Here is a 16,128-nt window from a genome sequence, read left to right as displayed (position 1 = left end):
GAAACCCTTCATAAATCACACATTCTTTCAAAGGCATCACTCACCCGATGTTGCTTAGTGCCTGCTCCAGCAGCTCCGTCTGCAAAATATTCTGAGGCGGCGAGAAAGCCCCATTAAAATGAGATAAAACAGAGCTACAAAACTGACGCAATGTCTCAAACTGCATTTTCCTTTTTCCCCCCTTCTTTCTCCTTCTTCTTTATGGCCCTCTCCACCACAAAACAACACATGCACCTGTCCTCTATCTCACGGGGAACATCAAACGCAGAGACGCCAATCAAGTTCCATATTTCTCCTGATCTCGGTAGAAAGTATGCTTTAACGAGCAGCAGTCGATAGTTAATTGTTCAGTCATTATGCTCCGAACTTAGCCTGGGAAGATTTAGGTGCAGGGCCAGCTTTCCGCCTGACTGTAGCAAGATTTCTTCACGGCAGGCAAAAAAAAAAAGGCAAAATAAAAAAAAAGGCAAAGCAGCAGAGCATCTCTTCACAGGCATCCCCAGCAGAAGCATCAGGGGCTGCTTTCATACACACTACTCATATTTCTCTGAGCTTATTAAACACACACTCTCTCACACACGCACGCTCACCCACTCACTCACACGCGCACACACACACACACAGGGCTAGATGCTGTCGTCAGGATTTTAGCCACATCTGGCTGCCAACCATCAACTCTCAGAAGTAATAAAGAAGGAGGACAAGGCATCCTAATACCATTACTAGTGTCTGAGAGGAGGAAGGGGGAGTGGACGGGATTTCTTCCGAGATGAAATCTAATGGCTCTGACAGAGTATACTCACAAATCACAGGAGCTGATTCAGTGTAGGAGGACAGAGGGATTGTCTAAAAACATCCAGCCCACAGATGGGAGTAGCAATATGCACAGGGCAATTTAACATAGGGAAAAAAAAACCTACAGAAAGAAGAGCCTGCTAAACTAAAAAAAGCTACAACATGTGATGCACTAGAGATTAATCGGGATGTGTTTTAATCATACTAGTTACGTAAAAGCCAGTTCTTTAAATCTGCATATATATCAAACGCATATGATACTTTATTTGTAGTTCATATTTTTCTGAGAAATATGGTTACATAAAAGGCAGTGAGAGCATGCAATTAGCATTATAAACAGTCTTTACTGTGAAAGACTGAATATTCTTGTTATAGGCTTGCAGTTGGGACTCTAGTCCTCTGCTGTGTTGATCATTACTGGCATGCATATTATGGGCTGGCAAAAATATTTAGTGTGAGTTATTATTCACAAATGCATTTTTTTGTTGTATAAAAATGCTAGTAGTCCACCCCATCCTAGTATACACATAATAATAGAGTTGTTCATAGAACTCTTCTTCAATTTTAAAATGATCATTGTTAGATACAGCAGTTCAGTCTTCCTAAAAAGTAAAAACTATAATTTACTAATCATGCTCTTTTTTAGTAATTATTGGAAACCTTTAATTAAACTCCACATGGGTTTCTTTGAACCCTCAGAACAGTTTTCTCCATTCTTCATTATTTTATGCATACTCCTGTGAGACATTGCTATATATATACACATTGTGCAAGGCAAAAGCCCATCAGGCAAGAGCAGGAGAAATTCCTGTCCTGAGAAATTCCCAATGGACCCTTTCAAATGAAAGCCCTACCCCCTTTCTTTCTCTTACATCTTCCTAACTCACAGTCTGCAGGCAGACAAGACGGAGCACCCTTCCATTGTTGGGGCTTGAATGTGCAATTTCAGCTTTTAGAAATTCCCTCTGTAAATGTTGTTGCACACCTGTGATTCTGAGCATTCCATCATTATGTTTCCTCTCAGGCTTTCAAGAGAACATCAGCATTTCGAATGAAAAGATCTCAGATGTTTTCAAATACTCATCATCAGTGGCTTACTTGTGCAAACCAATCTGCAAATCCAACACCCTTCACAATAGCAAAAAAAAAAGGCACATGTGCTTGACTAATTTTATTGTATACTATAGCAATGGGTGAAATGTTTATTACCACAGCGATGTTGTTTCAGTATTCTCCATGATTTTCTGAAGCATGCAATGCCCATCCCCTTGCCTCATAATCACATGAAATTCTTGCAAAGCTAATCACAACAGCACAACAACATGGGGATTATATTTCTTTGTGCATAGAATGGGCTTCGGTAGTGTATTTCTCTAATGTGACAGCGCTAATGGAATTTGTAAAATGGAAAGAGCAAAAGACTGAATGAATAAAAGTCAAAACCTTGGGAAACACAAGTAAGTAATTAAATTCTAATCCCACTGTAATTACTATTGTTTCAACCACCTCTCTAGAACAACGCATCCCCTGTATCTGTGTGCTTCTTCATTCAAATGACACCTTTGAGACCAAGATAAATTAGACTCTTTCCCAAGTTATTTTTTGTTATAAATAGGCTGTCAGCAGATTTTTCTGTGTAATAGATTCAAAGTTAAATTAAACATTCTTTAAGATTAATGAAAGGGGTTCTTCATACTTGTGCTGTAGTAGTTATACATGTGGAGACTCTACTATAAATTGTTTCAGTCTCCCTGGAAATTTACTTCGACATTTCATTCTGGACTGCTTCTGAGTTGAATGTTACAGTTATTTACTGCATATTTTCATTGTTACTCTCACAAATGCTATGAGTGCATCATGCAATACATTCAATAAATGCTAGAAGGTTTTCTGTTGAAAAATTGGAAATAAACTGATATACACATAGATATACAGAATCTTTTACTTTAATTCCTACATTCTAAATGAATTATGATTAGACTGCCATAAGGATGCCTAATACAGGAAAACGTGAAATTCAGTCCTACATGTAATGCTACCGCAAACAGACATATTGTAATAAAAACTGCAATGGTTTCATCATTCAGTGAGACAGATATGTTATCACTCTGACTAAACAATCTCAGTCCCCACAGTACAATAACTCCAAGGTATGGGGTACGCAGTGAAGACAGGTTTGTGATAAGGCCCCTTCAAATGGTAAATAAACACCAGCCAGAAAGCTAATAATTTCATGCACATGCATACAGAATAACAGAGTTAACAGGACAAAATTTAAAATAGAGTGGCAAACAGTTTAGATACTATTTTGTTGGCACTTGAGACACAAAACCAAGAATCAAGAAAGCCCTACAGGGAAGAAATATCAGTAAAGTCCTTACAAGGTGGGAGAGAATGGGTACTTTATTTTAATCCGTTGAAAACATTAAAAAGTACCTTGCGGCTTCATAAACAGGGCATTTGCATCAACTTACAATCACAGCATGAAAAATTGAATAAAACAGTAAATAAACTTTAATCTGTGAGAGTGGATACAAGCACTTGGATTGAAAGCAGATTTCTGCCACTTTGAACATCAGAGAATTAGTATAATTATACTGATGATTAGGGGAAATGCACTTTTTTGAGGCAATTTCATGACCTCTTGACAAATTAAAAACACTTGTGATGTTATAACATTTTTACAAAGTAAGATTTGTACTGCTGAAAATTCATTAAAAGAAATATGAAATCAAAAATAATGTACTCCCTTTATTCATTAATGCCACTGTGGAAGGTATTAATAAGGGTTAATATCTGCATTCCAATTACCTACCAAAAAACTCTTTTGAGTCTTCCAGAAACTTTGATTATTTTGGCAATCGGTGTACCATCTTTCACAGTATTTTTCATCCAGCTTTTTAAAATGTATTTTAAAATGATTTAAAATTGGTTAAAAGCAGACGTTTTCAGTGCCACAATATAACCAAGATCACAATGTTGAAATCAGATTGATTACTTCATAAGAACATAAGGACTGTTACATACAATATGAGACCATTAGGTCTGTCTGGCCCATTTGGTAGTTGATAGATACGGCCTTCAACATCATGGCTTTTAGCTTGTTCCATACTCCCACAACTCTTTAGGTAAAGAAACACCTGCTGTTTTCAGTTTTAAATAACACCTCATTTTCAGAAGAGAAAACAAGGATTGAATGTAAACGCGTGGGTAAAAATGTGCTCTGCAAAGTAGCCATCTTGCTCTATTTAAATACAGCTAATACATTAAAAATCACATACAGTAGCATCAGCTTTTGACACCAAGACATTTCAAAATTTCCCTTCAAGTTATGCCTACAAATATATGAGCTGCTTTGCTCCCTTTCAATACACAGTTTATATACAACCCCTGTCATTACCTTCAGCACTTAAACAATCCAATGCTTTGCCAGTTTCAGGAAAACTGCAGCCTGTGAGCTCATTATACAGTGCTGTTTCAAAGAATTCTGATGGCAGTCTCTGGGGACCCGACATGCATGAACAGCTGCATCGAACATTTAGTTACTCGTCCTCCATTTTTCACAGGCTATCCCAATTGCTTTCCTCATGTGATAAAAGACGATTTCAGAAGGAATCAGGAGAAATACGACCTTGCGTATTCCCTGTGCTTTAGCAAGGCAATGCAGAAATATCTAGATCTATCCCACAACGACAGCAACATCCCTGGACAATAAAATACACTTCCACAAGGTCAATCACAGGACACACGTGGTAGTGAATGGATGCCACAAGAGACCAGCCTCACAGTCCTTGAATGCTCTGCAATGGGCTTCTGTTTAGAGCCTGCTCAGAGTCTGGAAGCAGAGCTGCTCTGCTGCAGGCTGTATGAAATGCGGCCTATAGTTCCTTTACAGTAGATACTACGGTATACTGTACGTTTGGCCTTGGAAAGAAAAAAGAAAGAAGAGCTTTATGCGGCAGGCATCAATTTTTAAGCCATGCTTATCTCTCCATCTTAAGAAGGTTGGCATAAAGATAAGTCTAAAAAAGCAGTTTTAGAACATGCAGATTAAAAATATATTTATGCTAGTTACATATCATTGGTTGTAGAGAAATACATACCCCCTGTGGTAGTAAGTGAATTATACTGTACATTCATCCTCATACTGTACATATTGTGTCACCATATTTTGTAGCTTATCTTTCTCAATGTTTCATTAACACATACTGTTCTTTATCAATCTGTATTTTAGGCTTTCATTAAAAATGCACAGCAATAACAACAGGAGGCAGATTTTTCAAAGCTTCCAACAGTACAAGTAATGGCCTGTTGGGTGCTATTGACCCTTGAGACAAAAAAAGCATGCTGGATAAAAAGCCACAGAAGATTCACTTTTCTTTCTTTAAACTTCTTAAGTTTGGCATAGTTGTGCCAAACAAAAATTAAACTTTTAAAGGCTTTCGCTTTCAAAAATACCGTAAGCATTGTATTTGTTTTTTTTAATTAACAAATTTTAGTTTCACAAAAACAATCTAATACAAAAGACACCAAGACACCTTGCACTCAGCCCTTCAGTTAACCATTCCATGTTTTAATATCAATTCTTCCCTTTTCTCTTCTCATTAAAAAAGCTAATTGTACTCCACCAGATACTTTCACCTCAGTTTTTCAGATCAGTCTTTTACACAAATCAAATAGGATAAAAGATATAATTCCATAGATTTGTATAGTTTTTTTCTGTTTTCATTTTGATGGTTTGTTTTACAGGGTATTCTACACCTGTATTTACACTACCTACCACAGATTTTGCTCCTATTGATTATCACAGACTGCCTCAAGCAACACTGAAGCTAAAGTTTCCTAGAGGTTACAGTAATAGAAATTCAGTATTACTCTTGTGTTCACGGGCTTTGTTTGGAAACACAACTAGTAACCTGGCTTTTACCAGGACATTTAAGGTGAGAATAGCTTTATATGCCTTTTTAAAAATTTTGCAGGATAAATATGAATGTTTTACAATCTTAAAAATACAGTTCATACTGTATGCTATGATCAATATTAAATGTTTGCGCTAATATATTTCTGTTACTGGGCAATAAAGGAAAAATGATCGCACAGTTTACACTGCAAGGTATGTGCAGTCCAAACAGCATTTATTAAAAGATACAGTGGAGCTTGCAAAACAAGTCTGGACAAGATCATCCAAGACATTAATCCACTCTTCAGAACACTGAATTAAAAAGAGTAACTTGTATTTAAGTGTATATGATTTAGCCTTCCTATCCAATCTATTTCTAAAATAAGCCAGTACTGTATGTCACTGTTGTATTCAACACACAGTGGCAACTCATTGGAGTAATTTGCATCACAAGTCCTCCACTGCTTTCATATATAGTATGACATGAACCACAATGTCATTATATTTGTTCTGTGTTCCACGTTCACATCCCCTGAGCAGGAGCTGTGTGGTCCCAATCCAGCCAGGATTCTATCTGATTCATTTCCCAATGTCTTTTCACAGCTTATGAAAGGAAACGAGTTGTAATAAAGAAATATGTCCAGTATACTGTAAGCAGCTAGTGGGTAACAATATGCTGTCTGAGTGATCCACAGCCTCAGTTGTTGCAGACACACATATGAGTGTAAAAGAGGGAAGACTAGTGTCAAATGGTCTATTAAACAACCTTTCTTAAACATTTACCACCTTAAATTTTGGTAGGTGAGACAGGATTTTCCTTAATCAGCGCAATTCAGATCTCATATTAATATAATGAGAGCAGCTGTTTGGAAAGAAATTCTGTGGATCTCATGTTCCTGAACTCACCAATTCATCAGACTCTGAAGGGTCAGTCTGTGTGCTCCCAATACACAACAACCCACTACATTAACCAAGAAGAGTACTGCACTGTGAGAATGAGGAATTCTCAGCCTACATGTAGGCGTTAATACATTTTTCCTAGAAAAACAAAATATCATTTTTATCTTCAAAAAAGTGTACAGACGGGTCTAGGATATTTTCAAACCAGTAAATGACTTTTTCTAATCTTTCACAAAATGTGTAACTGAACTTTTTTATTAAGTAGATAATTTTAAAAAATGAAATAATTTAAAAAATATGTTGCCAATATGAACAGCAGATAATGTAGTGCATTATGTCACATTTAAACCTTTTGTTCATATCTGTTGTTGTCGTATTCACATCATAATTCTGCAAATAATGTCTCTCTGTAGACAGACTTGGAAGCTGACTCATCAACCCTGTACATTAGTTTATTAATTGCATAATTTATACCACTGACCTACAAGCACCTTTGAATTTCCAGTTGTAATGTAACGACACCACTGAAGCATACCACTGTGTTCTTCACTAGACATGTTCCATCCACACAGATGATAGTTTGCTAATTTGTGTTTTGGAATTCTTTAAAAACAGTGCTTTGAGAACTGTGCAAAATGTATACTACAACTGATAGTATTACTAGATTCTATCCTATACCATTATAACATAACACACAATCTATAATTATTTTCTTCAATCTGAAAATTATTAATATATTTTAAAAACGAGCTGCATTTAAAGTTTTCTTAGAAAATTAAAACTTCCCAATATCAGCAATTTATTTGTGATCCTCAGAATATATACAATATGACAGGATTCTTTGGATATTCTCGGCTTTCACCTCTCTGTTGAAAAAGAAGCTGCATATTTCTGAAGAAATGCTGACGTATTTATCCATGTGCTCCTAAAAACACCTTGTGACTGTGAATCAGTTTACACAGAGCTGACACAGCAGGGCTTAAATGAAAGTTCTCTTAAATCACCAGAAAACAGCATTACATACAGTAATAGGAAATCCAAACTAAACTAAGGATATCCATTCATTCTTTAAAATACCAGAATTTTTAAAAAATGGTTCAATTCCACTGAATATAAATGCATTCATATATAGCACATCAGGGCATCCCAGAGCATTGTACAAAATTTAATATAAAATGCAAAACAAATAACCATACATTTCATTAAAAAAACTTAATTACAAGGATAGGTTTTCCATTTAATTTAAAACACTGTGTTTCTGAATTTATTAAAATTGATTGGAATACAGTAGCATCTAAAAGTCCAGCTGACTAAAGACAGTGTCCAGGTACGACTACTCTCATCCAGACCTTAATGATCAATTAAGTACAAGAGGAATGAGTAGCTCCTGAAGGTATTAAGGATTTACACCAGGTGTCAGTGACCAGGTGCCAGGTGACAATAAATAGTTTCTTGATGGCCTTGAGCCACAGCGGTTCTTCTATGGAAAACTAGCTACAGTAGGTGCCCCAGTTGTTCCATGTTAACGGATAAAGAATAAAAGGAATGTGACAATCAAAACGAGGCCATTTTTTGCATGGACTCCATGTTTGATAGAATACCACTCACATTGCTCCTCACCATTTGTGATCAGCTGACACCCTTACTCTTTGATGATGCAGATGGTTATGGAGAGGAAAATGCTGTTCTAGACTCATCAACGCTGGTATTGTTGCATTTGTTACAAAAAAAGATCATGATTCCTCTGTATATGCCAGATATCAATCCCTGCTCGTAGAATATTTGGACACTAAGCTACAGGCCTAAGTGTTTACATGTCCTTGAGACTGACAAAACTGATTCATCATGACCAAAAAAGATTCATTAGAACTTGGCTGGCGACAGGCAATGTTCACCATCTCCTTCACATCATTCATCTCACCACCGATGCCAAATCCTCAACCACAATTTCTCTAGATGAAGAAAAAGCCTTTAAGGAAATAGGCTCAACAGTTGGTGTTAGAACATATGGATTCATTTTTTCTTATCCGAACCCTCATTGAAAGTACCCTCATGCAAGTGTTCTATGCAGTCCTCTAACGTGAGGGATACCCATCAGGGGTGCCCTCTCTACCCATGACTGTTTACCATTAAAACCTAATCTCACATAAGAACTCTGCCAATCTGACAATTTTCTCCCTATCAGCATTAAAAATATGCAACAACGCATTTCACTTTATGCTGACAACATTCTATTATTTTTGAGAATATTGCTCAATCACGCCTTTTCTTGCTTGCCCCAAAGCAAGATTCTGCTTTTTCAGAAAAAAGGTATTATTTTAGCCACTTTTAAATTAAATATATCCAAGCCTAAATTTAAAGACCATTACTATGTAAGTAAAGAGAGGACCGAGGACAGTAAAATATTTAAGAAGGCAATTAGGTGAAGGGTCCAAACGATGCACTGGGATGGAATTGTAAAATGATTTCTTTAATAATGTCCATAAAAAGATTTAAGAACACAGATAAAGACGTAACAGTACTTACAGACTTAACAGGATAACTACTAATAGGAGACAAGCCTGAAGAAAGCAGAACAATACGTACTGTGGATAAGCATCCTGAGTTTTATCATTAAAAATGTTTGATGCTGAAATATGGAGTCTGTGCCTTGATGAATCACTGACTTGGAACGTGAGAGCTTGTCAAGTGTGTTGAAACGGGTTGCAGGCCTATTTTTTTCTTTGGCAATCAGAGTAGGAAAGTAAGCAACATTAGCCTTTTTTTTCGGTTCCCTATATTGCTTCAAATTGAAATTCCAAATTTCCTCATCAACACACAATGTTCCTCAATTTCTCCTCCAACATTTGTCCTTTCAAGCCTAGGAGTTTTTTTTTTTCAAATCTTCTGTACACCATGGAAAGTGATTACTAGTAAAGAGGGGGCAGGTACAAATAAAGACTTCTGCATTTTTAGTTTATATAAATTGACAACACCATCAACAAAAATGGTACAATCTTCAGCCGCAAATGAAACATTAGCCATACTTATGTGTTAAGAGGACTCCATGGGGCTAATTTCAAGAGTAATCATGGAATGATCAGTGTAACCTACACTAGGTAAAGTAATATTAGCAACTAAAGGAATTGCTAAATTGAGTATACAGTATGAGATCTGTGCTATATTAAATTAGGGAATTCAACAAAGCAGTAAAATGTTAACAAAGGTGTCAACAAAGATATCCACATGAACAGTAAGATCCCCCAGTTCCAACAGCCTTGGGGGTATAGATACAAGAGTGTATACAATCTCAATTCTTCCAGGAAAGAAGAATCCATTCAGGATGGTCTGTCAATGCACCATTAGTTTCAACAGTAAACACAAGACACGCAAAAAGGAAAATGATCAGCACAGATTTTCTGCTCATGGAAAGCAAGCCTTCATAACTGAAAAGATGGGGGAAGCTGCCTTCTAAGGCCTCCCCCATGAGGCTTCTGTCAAAAGGGAAATTCAGGAGGGAAGGCTTCAATTAACAGAAACTGAGCCATCCTGATGTAATCACGTTTCTGTTGAGCACATAGTACCTAAACTACCATACTTCATTCAATTATAATTGTCTATTAGACATAGTTCTAATACCTAAAAAGATGTATTGATATTTGTTGTTTGTGCTCGAGGTAAAGAACAAACATTTAAAAAGTTTAACACCAAGTTGCCTTTTATAAACTGTTCTATGGCACTAGTTCATTTTAAAAGATCAAGAGTGACACAAGGAGACTGGCAACACTCATGATATGATTGTCAACAGATCCACTGCACCTTACATTCTGCAAGAGTATAAAAAAAATAAGAAACAGGATGCCTCTTGAAGACTGCAGGGCTGAAACAGCAGCACTGGAAAAGCTCAAAACATGAGAGACATCACGCTTTTCACAAACAAAACTCTTACAAGCCCCCTGCCGTTCACGAAACCATAAAAGTCCAAGGCCAAAGAATTAGATGAAATTTCAAGAATATTAGGAAGTAACAATTAGGCCCATGCATATTCAGTGCAATTCACAGCTGCAGCAGTCTCAAACAGGAGAGCTATTCACCAGGGGAACTGCCACTTCAACAGTGACATGGCAGCGCAGTGCATCCTCCGCATTCAAAGACAAGCAAAAGTAAGACAGCAAAACTGCAGCAGAATAAGAACAGACAAGGCAAAGGTATTTTAACCACACAGCCAGGAAAAACAAGAAAACTTCAAACTGATTATCCGGTGAGACACCGACAACCTCGAAGACGAACACTTTTGTCAGTACGTCACCAAAATGTACAGAGACAACCTTGATAACCTTGATTTCTTGAGCCTATTTCCCCAAATCTATGATAGACAGAACCGACATCCACTGGATTACGTATGCCTGTCTCCGTGGTTAAAGTGTAAAAAGCTCAGTGCGCTGAACGAGTTAAAGAAGTTATGTCACCTCCCTCTGAAACCTAGACAGTGGAAAACGTTGCAGTGGCAGAGAACCAGGCCTTTGGTGCAGTGGATTCTGATATATCTAAAGAGAGGAATGGTGTGGCTCTGGGCCCACTAGTAAGTGTGATTGAATCCTGGCAGGGGCAGGGAAGAGCACCATGTTTCACTGGTCTTCTGTAGACTCCTCTTGTAGCAGAGGTCTTTTGCAGTGGCCGAGTTATCAGCTGAGTGGGCAATGGAGCTGTACAAACATGGGAGCCCACAAGCCACCAACATGGAGCCCCGGCAGAAAGCTGAGCAGAGCTGCACCGGTCACAGCTGTGAACTTTTACTTTCCATGGAAGCAGCAACAGAATACAACACAATTAAATAAAATATATTGTACTGCTCCGGGGATCACGTGGGCACCCTCCCCACTGCCGCCTCAGGTCGGCCCCCCACCGTCGGGGACTCGAACCCGGGCCTCCGGCGTCACTCAACAAGGACCCAGCCTCTTGAGCCAAAGGGAAATCTCCCATCAGCCCGGCGGCTGCGGTCCCTGCTATTCACAGGGAAGGGCGGTGACGTCACTGCGCTGGTAAGCCAGCTCTCACGAGCAATGGAGGCCGTATGCGTTACACTATTAAAGGGATGAGACACTTTGATTTTGAGAACTACTGTGTGACTCACTGTTAATGTCACTTGAGCAAGGCCAGGTAGAGCTTTCTGATCAGGGGTTTGAGCCTGGGTAATGCCACTCTCCAACTGTGATTCCCAAATCAGTGGTACACAATTGGCTGAGAACAGCCATCAATCGACAGGGTTAGATTAGTTGGCTAGGGAGCTCCTGGCTCTCAGAAACACAGCAGAGTTATCAGGAAAGTCATAAAATCTTTTTTGTACCAAGGGCACTGAAGTGACATGACATAGGAAAACCCATTATGCAGATTAATATTTGGCATTGAAAGTCTGCATGTAGCCACTAGATGCCATACAAATTGCACCTCTGAGATGCATGCATTGGGCCATTTCGTATACACTGAAATTTTGCTCCATTCCTATGATAGAATCATGATAAACACATGCATGTTCACTGGTTAAGTTCAATAGAGCTTATTTCAAAGAACGTAACATGGCTCTTGGCTATCACCTGAGTCGATTAAGAAATGGTCATTAGAAATTGGGGTGATATAAAAATAAGAGATGATTCTGGAAAAAGACTGACATTTAAAATTTCAGGTGTTACTAAAATTCATGAAGGCATTCCTGACATCTTTCATACCAAATACCAAAAAAAAAACCCTTGGCCCAGCCCATTAAAAGCCTCATATCCCAGACAATATAAACTACTCCAAATCCTCTAGTTAACAGGAACTTTACTAACAGGGAGGCACTCCTTAGCCAATAAGAAAACCTGGAAGACTTCATTTTGAGCAATGTCTCACCAAAGTGTGGACTATTTCTCTATATATGGATATCCACTTGTATCCTATTTCACTTAGCAAAGGCAGTCATCAGAATACCGTATATAACTCAGATAACCCCTGAACCTTCAATATGGTTCAAAAGGAGCCTTTTAATTGTAGCTATTGCTTTCATATTTTCTTGTTTTACAGCAATTTCCCTCTATCTATGAAAGTTGAGTAGATCTCTGCTCAGATCCCTCTATATTCTACAAACAATATACAGTACATAATTTCAACGTCAGCTGCAGCTATTTTACATTTTACACAGCCAAGTCAATTTGGTACTTCTTGACTTTCCCATCTCGCCATCGTCATTCTTCAGTTCCATTTCATACTAACGACTCAAAATATTTAAGTTTCAGTGAACCTCTCAAACTTAAAAATTCAAAGCTAAGGCTCCTTCGCACCCCACACCCCCGACGCTGTCAAGACTTTGGAGAGAAGAAACCCCTTCGGAACAGCTTTTTCGTCAGACACCAAAAGCCTCCTGTGTGCTCTCGAAACCGCGGCGGACTCACCTGTCCGTCGAAGCGTCTCCTGGACCAGGGTACTTCAGCCCTGAACCGTTTTTGATCGACTCCTGCCGGACGAGCCCTTGAGGTCTGTTTTTGTCTGACGCTGGTGTGGAAATGTCCCCTGAGGGTCCCTGGTAGTGGGACGGATCCTGTAGTTTTGCCTTCTTCTCCTGAGGTGCCTCTTCATTCCTGTGGCCCCTGGGGGCCTCACTCTGATCCAGCTGCTGGGGTGTATTCGAACTGCTGTTGTAGAACCAGGCTCCTGACTTTGTGAGGATTTCTTGTTGTTTTCGGCACAGATTGCATACCCACATTACCTAAGCATGAAGAGGGGAACAAAAACATTTGTTTTTAAGGAAATGCAATTGAAATTATTTAATGATAGTAGAGCAACCTGTATTTTTGTTCGCATTATATAGTACTTGACATTCTAGATGGTATAAAAAATAACATTTATCAGAACATTGTTTTTCTTGTATAAAATTGTGACTCAGTATTATGTTGCTCTCTACACCATTCCTAGCAGCTCACGTAAGTATATACTGTACAGTAGCACTAATCTGTGTAAGCTGTAATGGATGATTGTTTTTGCTTTTCAAAATATGAAATCTGAATCTTAGCTTAATTATATTGTTTTTCTACAAAATATGCGGTCACAAATGTTTTAAGCAAAAAGCATTTATTGCAATGCATATTGCACCTAAACAAATGTGTGTCTTTCTCCTTCTAAAAATTTAACACTTCCATTTAAAATAACAGTTTGACCTGTTCATGTTATAATAACCCTGCAAAGGAGCTAAATTAAAAGGAGTAATGAAATTAAAAATGTGTTTTAACACCCCTTTTAACATTGTTTTATTGATTCTATCTCTAACTGCAGTAAAACAACCACTTTCAGACCAGCAGTAAACAACCACCCCTGACTTAATGAAGTTAATTTCCTTGAAAATGTATTTAAAAATGATTACATGGCATCTGCAACACAGACATGAACTTTACAGGTTCTGGTAGAGATTTCTGCTGCTTGAAGACTCAAGCAATTACAATTATTTTGCATGCATATGGGCATCTAAACTATTCTACACAAGAAACCAATTTAATATTTTATGTGTGTTGAAATGAAAGACGTCCAATGGATACTGAGGTTTACAAGAGAGATGGGAAAGATTATAAAACATAAAATTGCTGAGCACTGTTTGTAAGGGAAGACAGAAGATTACACTGCCGCCACATGACTTAAAAAAGCAATGTCAACAGTCGGCAGTGGGAGCTGCAAAAAATTAATAAAATAAAGCAGTAGGCTTGCTGAGTCATCATTGTTCAGAGAGCTAAGTAGACTACAAGTACAGACGGATGAAAAAAATAGCAGGAAGCAGGATCATAAAGCTTTTACTGCATATGCTGTTCGGCAGAGAAAAAAAAACACATCCATCCATTATGAGAAAGCTGCTTATCCCAGTTAGGACCACAGGAAACTGGAGCCTGTCATAGAAGCATAGGACACAAGTTGGGGCTGGGTCCTTTAAGAAAGGAATGATATTAAAAGAGCTAATCCAACCTAACAAGCATGTTTTTTGAATCTATGAAGAAATAAAAGCAATAATCCTTTCAAATCTAGGTGAGCATAAAGACTTCATGCAGCTGAAGGCCAGAATTGAACACAGGAACTGTGAGGCAGTAGCACTAGTTACTGTAAGTCACATGAAATTCAAATAAACTACTGTATGCCAATAATAACTGGGCATGCCTTGAGTCCTCAGAGAAGACAATTAAATTGTGATATTTGTAAAGCAATCTGAAGCCAACACTGCAGTGTAATTAAAAAAATTAAAAACAAATTTTCAAAAGGTTATGCTACTTTCAAACCCTGCTGACTACCTACACAAAAAAGATAGAAAACATCTACAGTGGAGCTAAAATAGCATTTCATTTATCAAATCCATGAAGATGATAAGACGATAATAAGATCATACTCTAGCAAGGCATATTGTGCAGTGTGAATGGTACCTTTTGGCAACAAGAGTCGGTTCAGTCATTCCAGTGGTTCAAAGGGCAAGACCAGATGGTGGAAGAAGCAGTCCAGTTTGTGTACTGTAAAAATCACTAACCATGAGTCACTACAACAAAGCAGTTACTGCTGGCAACCCCTACTGACACAGGTTCTACAGTGAGCAGTTAATAAGGTTGCAGCGCTTAATGGAGCACACACTTTAAATAAGTTTTCTCGCATCTGATTGCTGTCAGGAGTGGCTATGATTGTTCCAAGACACGTGTAACTGAGCAGCATGATTAGGATAATATTCAACCTTAATTATACAGAGTTGTGCTCCAGCACACCTGTGTGTGCTTAAATACTACTACCATCAAAAAGGGCATTAGCGCATACATCGCAGTAATTATAACAAAAATGTGTTTAATCAAGCAAGGATTCTTCACAGGTCACTAAATTCTGTACAACTACTAACTTATCAGGCTTGTGATTTTTTTTTGTGTGTTCCTAGCCCAAGGGGAACAACATAGCACAGTGCCTCATGACTGAAGTGTTGCAGGTTCAAGTCTCTGCTACAGAGACTGTTGTACCTTGAGGGAGGTATTGTACCCCAGTTGCTCTAATCCACCCACTTGTACAAGTGGGGCACCAGCATTGCTGGGGGGCTGTTCACTAAAATGGACCAGTGTCCCATCCAGGGGGGGAGTCTCAAAGCTCTCTAGTCTTAACTCTACACAGACCAGGAGCCATGAGCTCTGGCTCAATGAACCACTGTGGCTTTGGAGTGAACTTTTCTTTTTTCGTTCTGAGACATTGATGTCACAGTCCCAGAAGAGAGCAAATCCCATAATGGAAATCAGATCGCATAATACACCTCATTTTGTACCTTCGCTTGCCATTTTTGTGATTGGCAGATTTACCTGTTTCAAAGACCCTGCTACACTGCAGATCTGATTTACACATCACCACCGTCAAGTATTAGATCTTCATGAGAGTATTTCATGGTCATTAAAACATTAGAAGCTAAACTTCACCATTGCAATCTGAGTCTCCAGTTGAGCTAATGGACGGGCACATTTCTTTTGTTTGCTCACTATTATTACACCCAGACGTGTTCCTATTTGTTGTTTATTATTGTG

The 16,128-nt window shown here is 38.3% G+C and overlaps 1 protein-coding gene and 1 long non-coding RNA gene across 42 annotated transcripts in view; one reads left to right on the top strand and one right to left on the bottom strand.

The window, feature by feature from the left end:
• Window positions 1-16,128, bottom strand: part of rims2a (regulating synaptic membrane exocytosis 2a) — a 267,753-nt gene that overhangs the window by 184,014 nt on the left and 67,611 nt on the right. For 40 of the 41 annotated variants that reach the window (XM_088600907.1, XM_088600866.1, XM_088600868.1 and 37 more), the window contains one exon: window positions 13,003-13,316. In XM_088600907.1, coding sequence (XP_088457033.1) covers window positions 13,003-13,316 — 314 coding nt within the window. Of the gene's footprint in view, window positions 1-44; window positions 732-13,002; window positions 13,317-16,128 lie in introns of those variants that run through there. The other variant, XM_088600903.1, reaches the window with a different exon arrangement.
• Window positions 1-16,128, top strand: part of LOC148651065 (uncharacterized) — a 45,802-nt gene that overhangs the window by 15,149 nt on the left and 14,525 nt on the right. The gene's annotated exons all lie outside the window — the stretch shown is intronic.

Source organism: Lepisosteus platostomus, chromosome 12, assembly GCF_059453375.1.
Source record: "Lepisosteus platostomus isolate fLepPlt1 chromosome 12, fLepPlt1.hap1, whole genome shotgun sequence".
NCBI classification, from domain to species: Eukaryota; Metazoa; Chordata; class Actinopteri; order Semionotiformes; family Lepisosteidae; genus Lepisosteus; species Lepisosteus platostomus.
Note: the sequence above shows the minus strand (reverse complement) of the source record. Positions and strands in the feature narration are given on the sequence as shown.